The sequence below is a fragment of the Phodopus roborovskii genome, unplaced genomic scaffold, assembly GCF_943737965.1.
Source record: "Phodopus roborovskii unplaced genomic scaffold, PHOROB, whole genome shotgun sequence".
Taxonomy (NCBI): Eukaryota; Metazoa; Chordata; class Mammalia; order Rodentia; family Cricetidae; genus Phodopus; species Phodopus roborovskii.
Genome location: NW_026126413.1, coordinates 6,360,525 through 6,376,769, shown reverse-complemented (window position 1 = coordinate 6,376,769; position 16,245 = coordinate 6,360,525). Strand labels below are relative to the sequence as shown.

The 16,245-nt window shown below is 43.5% G+C and overlaps 1 protein-coding gene across 1 annotated transcript in view; it reads left to right on the top strand.

Moving 5' to 3' along the window:
• Nucleotides 1-16,245, top strand: part of Cmya5 (cardiomyopathy associated 5) — a 90,163-nt gene that overhangs the window by 68,171 nt on the left and 5,747 nt on the right. Inside the window, exons 10-12 of the mRNA XM_051182917.1 lie at nt 745-892; nt 13,493-13,626; nt 14,781-14,880. Of these exons, the coding sequence (XP_051038874.1) occupies nt 745-892; nt 13,493-13,626; nt 14,781-14,880 (382 nt within the window). The remainder of the gene's footprint in view (nt 1-744; nt 893-13,492; nt 13,627-14,780; nt 14,881-16,245) is intronic.

Below are 16,245 nucleotides of genomic sequence, written 5' to 3'. Positions count from 1 at the left end.
GGAGCTAACCCTTGCAAGCTAATAAGACTGAGCTTCGTTATCCAGATGCAGAAAAACACAAGGTGTTGTTCAACTAAAAATATATTCTCATGGTGAAGTCTTTTCACAAGGAACTGCGATATGAGATAGTAGTGTTGTCCAGGGCTGTCTTGCCTTTAAGATCATTACAGCTGCCTCAGGGAGGAAGAAGCTTATTTCTACCCATCAGTCCTGTATCCTGTCTTCTTGCCTTTAAAAACAAATATTTGGCTCAGCATTGTGGCTCCTACATACACTCCCAGCATTTGGGAGGTGGAGACAGGGGCTCAAGATACATAGCAAGTTCCAGGCCAACCTGGGCTACATGAGACACTGTCTCAATAACCTAAAACATAAAAAGGGACAGTCCTCCCACCCAAACCTGTACTGACCCCCTACTGGGGACAAAATCATGTCTGCCCTTTGGATAAAAGGAAAAGGGGAAGAATGTGTTCGTTTTTGTAGTAGCTATATAAAGAAAACAGGTAGGCTTTATGGAAAACAACTGTTAGGGACTGCTTGGGGCTGAGATAGAATCTCACAATATGTAATGCTGAGAAGGAGGGAAAGAGACATTTAGTTATATAAGTTATTTTTTTTTTAAAAAAAATCTTGTTTTAGTTTTTAACTCAGGATAATGATGCAAAAATTAAAAATAAACCCATACCTAAGTATCCCCTCCAGAGCTGGCATGTCTCTGTGACCAACTGGTTTCTCACTCTTCAGCACCTTCCACGCCTGTGATTCATGCCGAAGATTGCACCGTGTGCTGGAATACGGCCACGGTCAGATGGCGGCCTGCTAACCCCGAGGCCACCGAGACCTACACTCTGGAGTACTGCAGACAAAACTCTCCTGAGGGCGAGGGCCTGAGGTAAGGGTCCCTCTCCACAGTAAGACTGCCAGGAGCCCAGGAACCATGCTCCAGCTTCCAGGCTATGGGAGCTTCTGCTTAGCCAGCAGGAAAGGCATCCTTGAACCCTGCTGAGCCAATTAAGCTGTTGACTTGATTTGCAGCGCTATCACTATTCATCAATGAACTCTGCGTTTGTAATAAAACACATGCTACAGTGCAGAATAATAACTCCCTTGTAAGAAAAATGGATGTGGATTCTAATAAGATGGAATACTCTTTGAGGTATATTTAACTTGAGTCATTAGTCAGGATTTATGCACATTTTGTGCCACTTTCACTAGCTCTATCAGAATAGGCTCCACCTATCTAAAAACTAATAGTGAGCTTACATATGATGTAAATTTAGCATGTCTCCACAATATACTGGACATAAAAGAGCCAATTACACATATTTTATCACGGAGACAGACCTGCCTCTCCAACAACATGAAGAATATAGAAATTCTTCTAGAATAAAAGAAATGTGAGGCTCTCTCACTAAAACGATGGTGCTGAAATGCATCAAGAAAGGACCACACATATCTGTTAGGCAGTTAGTAAATATTAACCCATCTATGAGGTGATATTTCCTTAACCTCTGAAGTCCTGGATATAGAAAGCACCTTCACATGCCATGATGAATATTCTGATTACTCTGATATTTATATTTTGATAAGCAGCGTTTCTGTTTCTCTTTTTAACCACATTTATTGAGATAAACTATTTTGCCAGGAAGTTAGGAGTAATGGCATGAAATTAAACAACCTTTTAATAAAGCATATTCAAGCTCTTGATTAGCACCATGCTCAAGCAGCTGTTTATTTAGTTATGATAAAAGGTTTCATGCGACTGAACAATAATTATAGTTTCTTTCAGGTTGAAGACAGGCATTGCTAAATAATGATCGGCATGTATATTGGGGTTGGATACATGAGGAAGGGTGGGACGCAGGCACTTCTGTCAAAGTGAGATGTGGTGAACGTACAAGCAGAAGCCTGCCTGCTTGTGTTCTGACTGCTGGGAGGTGAGCTTCAGGACTCATTACACTATTATACATTACGTTTTTCATATTGGTTGGTTGATTGCTATGCAAAGCCACTAATCTGTGTCAGTCTGAGAGCTCATACAAGCGTGTTGTGATCTCAGTATGCTTATGAAACAGTCTGAGAGGGCACTGTGCTGAGCCAGAGCCTTGTTTTTAGTCCTAGACTTAAATACTTTCTCTGTGATGCCACTGGCCCAGGTGCTTTGGGTATGTTGCTTCAGTTCGTCCTCACAAGGATGCTGAAAAGTTCCTCAGTTACTGAGTGTCAATCAGAATTCAATCACAGATTTGTCATATTTAAATAGTCAAATCCTTAACCCCTGGGTAAGATTACTTAGGGAGGCTACAACCCTCTCTACAAGGTCGTTGATGCTCTGAAGATGCTATTTCAGGAAACCCTGAGTCCTAGGGTGGTCTCTGCCACCCTCCATGAGGAGACCCAGTTCTCAGGAAAGATCAGCCCGTTCAGAAGTGCTTTGAAATGACTCATCTGTTGTGTCGTTCATCCCCAGCTGGCATTTACATAAATCATTCCAGCACAGTTGGATATGTCAATCAGCAAAATTCTGAAAACCTTGAGACCTAGTAGCGAACGATCTCATCTAGAGAATTGCATCGTCATCTCATAAGTGTAGTTATAGACAGTAAGTAGATAATCTTCTGCAGCAAGCACAATTTTCTTGGCTTTAGATTACTACCTTGTTTCCCCCCCCCCCCGCCAAATCTATTGCTGAGCTACTACAACAGGGCCGTCTCTTGCTTATCAAAGCCTTCGTGTTTTGTACCCCAGATTGGCCTCATTAGACTCTGAAATAACTCATCCTTAATCTTAGAGACTCAGGATAGCCTGTGTCTTTTGGTTCTCTGTTCTAAGACTCCAAGAGGCAAAGGAAATTCTGCTTTTGAAAGTGGCCAAGTGTCTTAGATCTTCTAACAGAAAGAACATCACTTCAGAGCCTGGTATTTCAAAAGCCTGTAAAATACTATTTATCTAATATTATATGTAGCTTAATCTTTATGAGGCCAGCTTTGGAGAACTAGTCAGATCGTGCAATCAATACTTAAAGAACAGTAATCGTTTTATCTCATCTACCAATAATTCCTACTTTCTGTCATATTAAAACCTCATTTGGCTTCATGCATAGTGGCCAATGGTTAAGATGGTGCCGTCTCTTGGAAGGACTGTGCTGAGTGCTGTCTGGCCTCCCCCATTTCTTTTGACTTCCTAAAGGGATTAGCATGTACAACTGTAGCCCTGGTGTCTGAGGCAGTACCTGGCACTGTGGCTGCACAATGAATGTGTGTGTGTTCTTTAATGGGTAAATATCAATTAGCATCAAATACACAATGTTGACCATTAAAATGGTTGGATCAGCGTTAAGGATAATCTCAAAATAATAAGCTGCCAACAAAGTAGAGAAGGATTGTGGATGAGTTCACTCCAGTGTTTGGATAGAAAACCAGGAGAAAAGATGACTCTCTTAGCAGAAAACCTTTCTGTGGGTCACTGATAGAAACAAGCATATAGAATTCCATTTAACCATGGGTTATATAACCCCTATGCATGTTCCAAGTTTGTAGAAAAATTAATTAATTTAGAGGTTCCTGAAAAAGAACAAAATAGACCAGAGGTGACATATTTCTCACGACGGTCTGTTTACCAGAGCCTGGATCATAAAGCAGACTGAAAATTCATCTGTGTAGACATCCTCGAAGGTCTGTTAACGAATGAGAGCAAATGGGATGACTCCATCTCCTTTGGTCTTTGCCCAAAGTCGTCTAAGTAGCTGACACCTCCAGCAAAGAGAGGGAGAGCAAGAACTGTATTCATCTCTGTCTTTTCACCACCCTAGATCCTCGGGGAGAGGGAGAAGGAGCCCTAAAAACTCTGAGAGCTGCAGGAAAAGAGTTGAAATGAAAAAAAGGGAAAGAAGAATGAGTAATATCGAATCCCGCCCACACTCATGCCCCCCCACACTCACACACACACACACACACACTTGCCGCCCACACTCATGCCCCCCCCACACACTCACACACACACACACACACACACTTGCACTCATGGAGGGCGGGCACTGATTCATTGATTGTGCTCCAAGCCGGGCACTCTCATATCAGTTGCCAGAGTGAAGTCATCCATCTGAGGACCTGTGTTCCTTCTCCCAGTGTGAGGGCCTCTTAGATACTCTAATTTAAGACCAATAATGCTGGTGGAATTCTCGGGGGGTGGGGGTGTTTGAATGGAATGAGTGAGCCTACTGTGCCCCTCTGCTCCATGACATGGGTATCTGAAATAGCTGAGCAATGCCGCCTCTTTCATGATTCCTCTAAAATTTTGCATTTTTGTTTTCATGTGGGCACCAAAGCTTGGTCCCACCAGTCAGCCCCTGTTGAGACTGGAGGTGGGTGGGAGGGCGTGACAACCCTTAGCTTGTGTGTGAGATGGAGGGTCTCCTACTCTTCCTGTTTTTCTGTGAATGCTCTTCTCAGGTTGGGTGGGCTCTAAACACTTTGCAATTTTTTTTTCCCACCACTCTCCTGTTTCCTCAGCTGCTCCGTCTCCCTGGTGCAGAGAGAAGTCAGCAGAAGTGTGGGTGGAGGAGGAAAACTGAGAGAAATATAGTACAGGAATTAGCTGTGTGGGCTGTGCAGAGAAGTTGTGCATTGAATGACAAGTCTGTGAGACGCAATACTCCACAAATTAGTTGGGGGTGAGCTTCCTGTCCCTGCCTCCGCCTTGGGCAGTGGCATCCAGAGATCATCTCTGGACCATACCCTTGAGGGTGAGTATCCTTAGGAAGGTCTGCACGGGTGATGGGCCTGTGAGTTCACTTTCCTGTGTCCAACTGTGGGGCCAACCGTAGAGCAGGAACAGGGTGGCCACTCAGAGGCAGGTGCCCCAGTGGCAGACTCCTGCTGCTCTGTCCTTATAGGCAGCCAGGTTTCTGGCTCTTTAAAAACTTCCTTAGTAGGCTTCAGGTAGATAGATGGTAGATGATTGACCCATCAGCTGGCAGCAAGTATTTGGAGCTTCTCTGTAGCCTGAGGGTACAGAGCTCCAGCTTGCTTCTCTAGGCCACAGGACAATCACAGATATGCATGGCAGAGCCCACATTCACTGAGCGATTTCGAGGTAACGGGCTATGTTTATGTGGATTGGTTTCCTGGTCCCTTTGCAGAAGCCTTAGGGAGGGGCGTGATGTGATGGTTCCCCCTAGTGTTCTTGACATTCAGCGTCTTCTAAGCAAAGCCTTTCTACCTAAAAGACTCTAACTTAACTGGCCACTGGGTACCTCACATCCCTCCCCAGGTTGTACAATAGAACCTCAGACAGTGGGGATGTGATCTGTCCTTCACTTCATGTATGCTATGTCAGTTTCCCAGAGCATCCCCAGTGAAGCACCCGGAGGTGACAGAGCCCCCAGGACAGTTCTGTGAGTGCAAGAACTGAATGAGCAAGGGGAGAGAGGACTGTTAGAAATACCAGGCTGAGACCGGAACCTCAGTGGAAGATAAAATTCAAATCTGAGCTTCCTGGCAGCTTAAATAAAAACTGGAGAGAGGGGGAGGGATGGAGAGAGAGAGAGGGAGGAAGAAGGAGGTTATATAACTCATTTCTCTTTTAAAAGGAAGCACAACATTCCACTAAGACAATTATATTCCATAACATTCAGCTTTGAAATGAATTTTCATGGAGATCTTTATATAAGGGCTCTTAAGATAACAGTGGTCGTCTTTAAGAGCAGTTATGCAAAAGATGCACACACACACACACACACACACACACACACACACACACACACGCACATGCACGCACGCGTGCACACACACACATTAATCATTTCCAGGCAGTGTCTGAAAGCATAATGTTAATCACTGTTCTCAGCAGACTGGCCTGGGGACCTCAAGTAACTGTCCACAGAGACGACCAGGAGGAAGTAAAGGAGAGCTGGGAGGATCCAAAGTATTACAAGACTCTTGGAAACCTCTGTCAGGAATATAAACAGCATTGTTCAGGCTTTGGAGAGTTCAGATAGAGAAAACAGAAATCCAGGACCCTTTGGCTCACATTGATTTGCTGACAGATTCAAGCCACAGGAAAGCCAATGCCCTGTGGTTGTCAGCATGAAGAGCCTGCATTGTTTTTCTGCACTGTTATGAAATAATGGTGCTATTTAGCAACACAGAGTCTCATAATACTCTTGTTTATCAGAAGAAAAATGGTTGTATTAAAATTTTATTTACCAAATTTTTTTAATCATGGAAAATTAGTATAAAAAGAATTTTCTTCTTAACCCTGATTGAACTGATGTTTTCCATCTTAAAAGTTTTCTATATTTATGATTAGTTAAGGATTTATAAATAGCTTGGAGCACCCATTGACTAGTTTGTATCTTGTGTTTGTTTTGTTTTTGTTGTTGTTGTTTTGAGAGATGATCTCATGCTGTATCTGTCTGGAACTTACAACAATCCTTCTGCCTCAGCCTTCCAGGCACTGAGGTTATAGCCATGAGCTACCATTCTGGCTTGCCTTTGTATTTAATGTCGCTTATGTTATGTAATTTCCCCCCTTTCTTCTATTTCCTCTCCATCTCCTGCTGTTAGGACCATACTTCAGGGGCCCCTTTCAGGACCCCAGTTCAGATGCCTGGAACTCAGTACCCTGGAGGCTGAGGCAAGAGTTCCAGGAGATGGAGGTCAACATAGGTTACATTGTGAATGCAAGCAAGGCTAGCCTGGACTGCACAGTGAGACTCTATCTTAAAAAAGAATTAATTAAAAAATGATGTTTTTTCAAGCTTGCCAGTTTGGATGCCCTGGCGGGTTGGGAAACACTGCTTCACTCAATGCTCCCACAGACCCAGCATGAGCTCTGTTCACGGTTCACAGTGAGTGGTACTGACTGGATGGTTGGATGTTGGTGCTGCCAACATGAAAGCCAATAAGAGCCAACTGTGTTTCTAAACAACAATTCCTACTTAGCCATCTGCTGTACACTATGGTGATGGCACCATCCCTAGGCTGCCTCCAGGAGTGGTGGCACAGGATTCTCCCATACTGTTTGCACCCAGGCCACCCCCACCCCAGGACCCAACAGTACAGAGAACAGCTCCTCCCCACACTTGCTGGCCTTTCTAGTCATGCCTGTTCTTTCTCGCAGAGCCAAGTCATCAGATTAGCAAATTCATGTGAAGCTCCTTCAAAGTGCTCAAGTGAGTGTTGTAATTTAAGAAAAGCAGTGCCCAGGAGGGAAAGACACCGTGTGACAAGGTTCAGGCAGAGGGGGTTTTGTTCCTTTGTTTGCTTGCTTGTTTGTTTGTTTGAATTAGGGAAAGGGATCATAAAAAGGGGAAAGGGAAGAGGGGAGACAAGTCTCCAGAGACAGGAGCAGCAGTAGAGAGAAGAAAGGAAAGGGGGAGAGAGAGAGGAGAGATGGGGGAGAGGGAGAGGGAGAGGAAGGGAGAGAGATGAGAACAGACAGAGAGAGGGAGAGAAAGAAAGAGAGGAGGATGGGAGCTGCACAGGGCCCCTTTAAAAGGGAAAAGAGTGAATATGCACAGGTTGTGCTCTTAGTGACTGCAGTTGAAGGTGCAGGCCAGTGCAGATGCCTGAATCCGACAAGTGTAAAGAGGTTCAGTCGGCTCTTGAACTCTTTGCTGCCTAATAATATTGCTCTTAAAAGTTAATTTTTAAAAATTTGGGTCTATTGCATGTGCTTATGGTACAAATTCAAAAGACAAAAAAGACAGAGAACCTTAATTTTCTATGTATCTATTCTTCATCTCTCAATTTCTGTCCCCAAAGGCAATAACTGTCACTTGATTCATTTCTAACCTTTCAGATAAAAGCATCTATAATATCCCAAAAAAAATGCCACCAATCCTACATGTATTTCTGCTAATTTGCTTTCCTTGCTTAAACATATACCTCTGTGAGCATTCATACCCAGGGGACTGCCTCAATTTAAAAAAACACAATTCCATTGTATTCTGTTTTCACAATGTTATTCAATTTACTTGACCAATTGAGGAGACACCGCCTTAGTCTCTTGCTGTCCCCAACCATGCTGTAGGAAACAACCCAGGAGTATACAATTCCACTGATTTACAATATATTTGTAGAATAGATTTCTCAAAACAGACTGGTTAAAAGTTGTATATCTTTTGAATTTTGATAGATATCCCAACGTCATAGGGATTTACAGGGCTTATTCTCTTGCTAGCAGTGCATAGGAACATGTGGTTCCCCACAATCTTGTCTGATTTTTGACAGGTAGGTAGCTAGAAATCATAACCACAGTTTAAGTGTTCGATTCTGTTGTTGGGTTGATGCCTTTTCATGTGGTTTGAGTCGCACGCTTCCTTTTCTATGGCTATTCACTTCTCTTACCATTCCTCCCCTGTTAGATTATGACATTTTCTTTTTTATTCATAGTTCCTCTTTTTTTTTTTTTTTAAAGGAAGTTAGATTTCATGTGTGAGTTTGGAATCTTTTAAAACATATTTTGTCATGAATATTTTAAAATGTTAATTTAGATGAATTTATCAATCTCTTGAAAAAAGCTTTCATGTTTTTTAAATAATATTTTAGAATGCTTCTCTCTGAATATATGCATGTATATATTATACAGGTCCTCCCATTTTCTTAGTTTTGCTTTAAAAATCTATTTTATCATTTGACATTACTTTGGTAGGAGGTATGACTTAGAAATTCCAACTTCATTTGATTGGTCGACTGATTTTGAGACAGGAACTCACTATGTAGCCCTGTCTGGCCTGGAACTTGCTGTATAGACCAGACTGACCTTGATTGAATTTACTACAATCCCTCTTTTCTGCCTCTCAAGTGCTGGATTGCAGGTTATAGGTATGAACCCCCAAACTCAGTGTTCTCTCTGCCTCCTTCCCTCCTTCATATGGTAATCTGGCTGTCTTAAAAAGAAATTCTTATTTCTTCTTGTGATCTGAAATGCTTACCCAAGAGTCTATGCACCTGGCTCCATTCCTGACCTTGAACTCTGTGTGCTTATGCAGAAATGCCACACTGCTTTTAGTAGCAGAGCTTGAAGGGCCCAGACCCTTACCCAGCCTCCTGCTTTGGCAGCCATGACAGGCTGCAGAAAAGACCCAGCAAGACGTAGGCCCCTGACTCAGTAACATGTGCTGAGCCCCCATCCTTGCCTGACCTTGCCCTAATTACTAGGAAGCTCCATGTGGTGCTAGATATCCTCCATGTGGTGAGGAACCAATCAGAAGTTAGCTGGTGGATTCTGGATGTACTTTACTGATAATAGTGGAATGCGAAGCATAGCAACCAACCTGGGAGGGCCTCTCGGCATAGCAACCTTTCTGCAGCTGCAGCTGACCAGTCAACTCAGGACAGGTTGCCCAAGCCCTGAGGTGCACCAATCCTGAGACTGTTGCTATGCAACTAGTGGACCCCCCCCAGGTACTCCCCTTGCTCTACCCCAATATATTCCCTGCCCCACTGCTGCTCAGGGTCCCTCCTACTCTGCCTGCTGTGTCAGATGGATGGAGGACACAAGTTAATATAGTTAACTCATTAATTAAAAAGACTCTTTGCTTTTGCTTCAGATCTGGTCTCTTGGTGGTTTTGGGGGTCCAGAGTCTGAGCACCACTAGCTTTCCTATCTAGGGTCCTTGGGGGTTAGGTGATCCATTCATGATGTTTTTTCCTACTTCTAGTTTGTATTTTATTGTCAGAGTTAGCTTGTGTAGCTTCCTCCATCAACTGATTCTAGACAATTTGCTATTTTTAGAGAGCATACTGGATTGATAATCTTCAGAGGGAATTGAAGGTACTCTGACACCTCATTTTCCTGAAGAAGAAACAGAGTGTTTCTTTTAGTAGCATCGACAGATGTCCCTAACGTGTATCTCATTTATTTTCCTATACATCTTCATATTTGCTGCCATTCTCCCATCTCAGTTCTATCTTCTGCCTGGTTGTATTTTGGTGGTACTGGGGTTGGAGTCTAGGGCTTCAAGCATGCAAAGCAAGTGGACCCTGGTTTCTTCCATTAGTTTCATATCTAGCCATCCTACAGACTCCTCTTATGGAAGAATGTTCCGCTGATTTCTAGGTAAGTCATCTGCAGATGGCAGTAGTGTTTTTTACCCCCTACTTCCAAATTATTTTTTAATCTTATCTCTCTTTCTGACTTAGTGGGGGTGCTTTCAGTAATTTCCCTCATAAACATGGTATACCTAATGATTTCTTCCTGGAAATTCATTTCAAGTTCTACCTAAAATGAACTTTACTCCATTGTCAGTCATGAGTAACTGTGCCAGAATTCCCAGTCTTTTCTTTGAAAGAGAAAAGAATGATAGGGTTCGAGCTAGGTAGGTCTTCCTTCCTTTAAACAGCATTCCACTGGCTTCCACTTGGTTGCTCTCCGCCAATACTGAGAAGGAGACAGTGTCCTTCACTCAGGAAGCAGCCTTACGGCCTGCAGGGCCAGACTCTTTCTTCTCTGCTGGATGGCTCAGCAAATAATTGTCCTGCTGCTGGAGAGATGAGCAGCTGAGAGTCCCTGAAGCCTGCTGGGCTCAGCATCCTGAATCTAGTTCCAGGGCACCTGCAATTGTCAATTCACCCCACCCCCACCTTATCTCAGCATCTACTCACAAAGTCACTTCTTTCCACTGCTCCATGATCCTTATACAAAGAAATCCCATGGCCAAGGACCCAATGAGACCATTTGAGCCATTTCTTATTGTCTTTTGAATTCCGTTACTGGTTCTAGACTTATAGTCGTAATCAATTTCTTACTGGTATAACCCCATCCTCACCTCCACGGAGACAATGTCTAACTATAGCATATGCCAGGACTCAAACTCAGGGTCCTCCTTTCTTAGCCTGCTGGATATTGGTATTTTTTAGATGCATGCCACCATGCTCAGCTAGCATCCCATATTATCTAAGGCACAATTTGCTGTAGTTCCATTTGCTTTCTGTTACTTCCTTCAGTTTGCATGTTCTTTGAACCTAAATTCTACTGTAGTGTAGGTCAAGCTCCATGTGGATTCAATGGAAATCCTGACACGTTTTGGTTTTGATGTAATGAAGTCATAAGCTATGCAAGGGAGTAAGTAGCTCTTGAGATTACAGACTTTGTTTTCATTTGGCTGAAGAACTTCATGGCTGAGATGAAAACTTAGCTGACATCCAGGTAAGTAAGGAGACGAGGCAAAGCATGTTTGTATCTGAGCTTTGTCCTGGTGCTTGAGCAGAAGATAGTGACTTGTGACAGTAAATGCCACCACATTTTATAGTCCATCTTCTGTTTTTATACTTGGTGCTTTTGCTTTACACACAGGATGAGGGCCCTCTACACATGGGTGTGGCCATCTCATGTGCTGAAGGCGGGGCAGGATGCTGTATGTTGATTTCAACACCATATAATCTTTGTACTTTACCCATGTAATGGCACGTGGTATGACGTTAATGATATACATGGCATTTGCTCTCCTTGACAGACTTCTGAAAACATTCATGATGTATAACAACCGTGCCATGACCAAATGAGGCCGCTGTATTATGTACAGTCTCTCGAGCTGAAGTTTCCTCGCCTTCCCCTGCCCCTTCCCCCTCAGGATCCAGGGTGACAGGTCCTGAAAAAATGATAAGTGATCAATCTGCAGTTATTTAATGAGCAAATGAAGTGTAAAATTCAGTTCATGCTGAGTGTGTGTATTAAAACAATAATTTTATTACTGATTGTTATCTGTGTTTATTTAAAACATCCCTTTGGCTGTCAACTCAGATAAGACAAGCAATGCATCTGCCCCAGACTCATATTCTAGAATATTAGTTGGGAATTACACTAGCCACTGTAGAACATGTGTTTTCACTAATTAACTGCAGCACAGCTAGTCATTAATGGTCAAATGGCTCAATTTCACCCCTCCTTTCTCAGCATAGCTAAATATGCTGCTCCCTGGAGGCCTGGAGGGGTGGTAGGTCCAGAAATAACAACCAGTATCATTTGAGAAGTGTGTGCTGACCTTTTCCAGGCACTGACCAGCAAAATTTCAGAATCAACCTGCTCCCTACCCCCACCTTCCTGAGAGCCATACTGTGAGTTTTGTGTTCGTAGTCATCGGGCAGGGACAGGCTTGCATTCCATCCAGACATTGTTTTTTGTTTTTGTTTTTGTTTTCTTGAAGACATGTTGGGCTCTCAGTGTCTTAGCCTAGAATCTTAGCACTCAGGAAGCAGCAGCCAGGAGGATTGTGAATTGGTTTGAGGCCAGCTGGGGCTATGTAAGTGGCAGTCTGTCTACAGAGCAAGGTCTGAGGGTGCAGCTTTAGCTTAGTGGTTAGAGCTCAGGCTCTAGGTTCAACCTCCAACATTGCCAATAATCTAAGTAGTTTGTTTTCTAAATCCACAATGCATTTTCTCTTTTTCTGGTTACTCTATGTTACTCTCTACAACAGGTATCAAGGAGAGAAATACATAGAAATCCCCTGGGGGAAAATCATGTTTTAATGCTTTTGTAGCACATTTCATTAATAAAAACAGCAACAAACTCCATGGCCCCAGAGTGAGCTAGAGTAGGGTGCTTTTCCTGACCACTCAGACCATGACCTCCAGGAAAAGAACTGCACTCCAGCAGCCAAGTCCACAGTATTTACATTAACAAGTAGTCCATCTTGCAACTCTCCAAGCAACTCCCAGTACATTCTGAAGGAGAGAGGCCCGTGGGCTTGTATCCATACTCTAGTCCAGGATATCAAGCAGAGTAGAGACTGGGCAAGAAGCCTATTCCAGCTCACTGGCAAATCCAGAGGGTTCCACCTTCAAACTCAGTTCTCCTCTATTTAAATGGTTAGGCTACCACAGTTCACTTGCAGGCCAATGCCATGTAGGTGTACTTTCCCTTTAATTTAAGTGGGCAATTTAGGAATAATAGCAGCTTTGAGGACTTTGGGGAGGTGGCAATTAGAATTCTCTTTTCTTGCCAAGATTGTGTTTCTTTGAAAAGATACTGTCTGCTTTGAAGAGCTGCATTCTTGCTAACCTGGTGGCACTGGCACGGCCAGGTACAAAATCATCACGCATCCCGAGGTTTTCACAGTTTGGATCTGCTGATGAGATAATTGGGATGCTTTGTGTTGTAAACAGACTTCACATCATCTCACTCCAAAACTGTCACCTCGTCCAAAATCAATTAAGAGAAATAACATGTTCTTGGGACTCATTAACCACAGGATCTAGTATTCTTTTTCAGTCTGAATTTTTCAAAATGGTGTCTGTTTTTGTCCTGACAAATATTCTAGAAGATATATTCTGAACAAAAGGTGGTTGGAAATAGAAATAATTCAGTGAAGTAATCTTAGTGGACAATGGTGATTTTTTTCTTTCTCCCCCCCCCTTTTTATTTTAAGTCTTGCTAAGTCAATGATTAGAAAGGAAGAAAATAAGTTATTTGTTGATAATGAAATATGTCCATTCCCTACAGAAGTCTCATGACATCATATTCAGAATTATCTGCCCTTTGTACTTAGATCTTTCTCTGGAATTAAAGGCCTCCAGCTGAAAGTTAACCTCCAACCCAACGACAATTACTTCTTCTATGTGAGAGCCATCAATGTGTTTGGGACAAGCGAGCAGAGTGAAGCTGCCCTCATCTCCACCAGAGGTACTTTCTGCTTAGCACAGAGCCGGAATGTCTGGGTGTCTGTCTCCATTCCTCCCCTTCTGTCATCCAGAGGAGACCCCTAGGGTGACTTTACAAAGTTCCAGCCTGCTGTCAGTGAGAGGACTTGTCTTGAGGTCCCATTGATCCAGTGTCAAGATGGTTCTTTTATTTGTTTTCTTCAAAGGTTCTGAAGCATTTGCTGTGCTTAGCAATCAGCCAGGGCACTTACAATACTGACTCCCTGGTCTCACCCCCCCCCTAAGAGAAATGGGTGTGTTTGATCTGGGGATGGGTTGAAGCATTTGTGGTCTTAGAAATCTTCCCAGACACTTTGTGATTCTCTCAGAATGCACTGTAATTTGTAGGTGTGGGCTGTGTGTGATGGTTTTCTCATTCTGTTATCCTTTGAACTCTGTGACAGGTTTCCAGTTTTGTCCTCCTTATCCTAGTTTATGCTAATTAATGTTTGTCAAATGAATGAACCAACAAACAGACGAACAAATGAATAATTAAGATAGGTGATAAAACAGTTCAGTAACATTTGGGGGGAGACATCCCCAGAGAACATTAACCGAAAACATTCGGCATCTTTCAATTATGAGGAATGCAGAATAGCGAGGTGGAAATTCTGCTGCCTTATCCCAGATCCACAGATGGCACAAGACTGAGGGGGTACATTAAGTCACTGCACGGTGCCCTGTTTGTGATGTTTCTAGGGCCTGTCTGACTTGTAGGAAAAGATAGAAAAGCTGCCTTTCCAGGAATGTTTCCCTACCATCTCAGTACACTGCTTACACCTTCCATCATTGGAGCCTCTGTGGGCTAGTCTATTTCAACGCACACTTCGATCTTTGAGCATTTTGTCCACGTAGATAGTCAAATTCAATAGATCCAGGATAGGGTCTTCATTTCCAGGTGATGTGGATGCTACAAGGAGCACACCATGGCATAGCATAGACCCCACCTGCAGCAGGTTGGAGTGACCAGCCCAGGGCGTCCATTAATGCCTGCTCATGAATGGAGTGTCAGCTGTGGATTGAAAATTCCAAGTCAGGACTTTTGAGTTCAGGAGAGCGGGAGCCTTTGCTTGACATGTATGGGTTGGCCTGGTGCTTGGCATTGTGACAATGCTGTCATCTTATTTTCTTCCATAGGAACTAGATTTCTCTTATTGAGAGAAACGGCTCACCCAGCTCTCCAGATCTCCTCAAATGGGACAGTGATCAGCTTCTCAGAGAGGAGACGGCTGACTGAGTAAGTAGGAGCAAGCACAGCCGGGCTGATGCTCAGCCGTGCAGGATCAGTTTCCCCAATACCGTGTCTGCTGAGCGTATTCTTGGTTCGATGAGCTTGCTTAGTTATGCCACAAATATATGTGCAGCAGGCACTCTTCACTGTGAGGCGTGCAGACCTCACAGCTTGGGGCAGTGTCAATATTTTTATTGGGACCATAAGCGCAGATGGTTTTGGTTGAAACACTGGCTGCTTTAAGGTATTATCTCTGGTTCAGTGAAAACCAGAACCCAGTGATGACTCTCAGTTTTCAGTCAACCCAGGTGTGGAGCGCTTGGATTGGAATGGGATGGTTTCTTGAGTTCTTAGTTCTGGCCACAGAATCTTGTCCTCCAGCAGCCCCCACAAAAGGCAGTGACATCAAAGAAAACAGGAACGGAAAGCTTGGGATGGGTGGAAGATTGCCTGGCATTTACCTGCTCTGCGTCTCTGTCTCTCTCTGTCTCTCCCTGCCTGTGTCTCTCCTGTCTCTCTCTCAGCTATCTTGCGGGTTGAAATGGTCAAATGGGATAAAGTGTGGGCAAAGCATTGGCTGAGTTTCTCTGTGTCCCGGCAGCTGCTCCCAAATAACTACATTGAAACTTGCAATACCAATGCTTGACCCATAGTTTAGGCTTGTTTTTAGCTTGCTCCTATAACTTAAATTAGCCCATTTCCGTCGATCTGTGTGCTGCCCCAAGGCTCACTTACTTCATCTATGTACTTCCCATCCTGCTTGCTTTGCACTTCATGGCATCTTCCTGAGTCCCTGGGACTCCCTTCTTCCCAGAGTCCTCCTAGGCTGTCTCTCCTGCTCAATCTCTTCCTGTCTAGCTAGAAGCTAGTTAGCTCTTTATTAACCAATAAGAGTAATGCATATTTACAGCATACAAAGATTATTCCATAGCAGCAAAGCTTTTGAAACACATACTGTAGAAGACACTGATGTGCCCAGATGTAGGCTGTGAGCAGGAGCAACAGTGTAGCATTCATTCCTGTCTCTGGTAACTTGCACGCACTCTGGTCCAATCTTGACATTCCACTACCACTGGAAGTGGCCAAGTCTTCCCCAGGCCACAGAACCTCTGACCTGATCTGGATTAGGTTCTAAGCACTCATGTTGGGCAGCTCACAACAGCCTGCAGCTCAAGCTCCTAGGGAACTGATGCCCCCTTCTGGCCAGTGTGGGCAACTGACCTTGTGTTCACATATCCACACACATAACAACACATACACATAATTTAAAAATAAATTTAAAAAGAGAAATATATGGGATTTATTCTTTAAAAAATAATGAAAAAGAAGTAGACTGGAGTTGTAAGAGTTCATAGATGCTATTTGATGAAA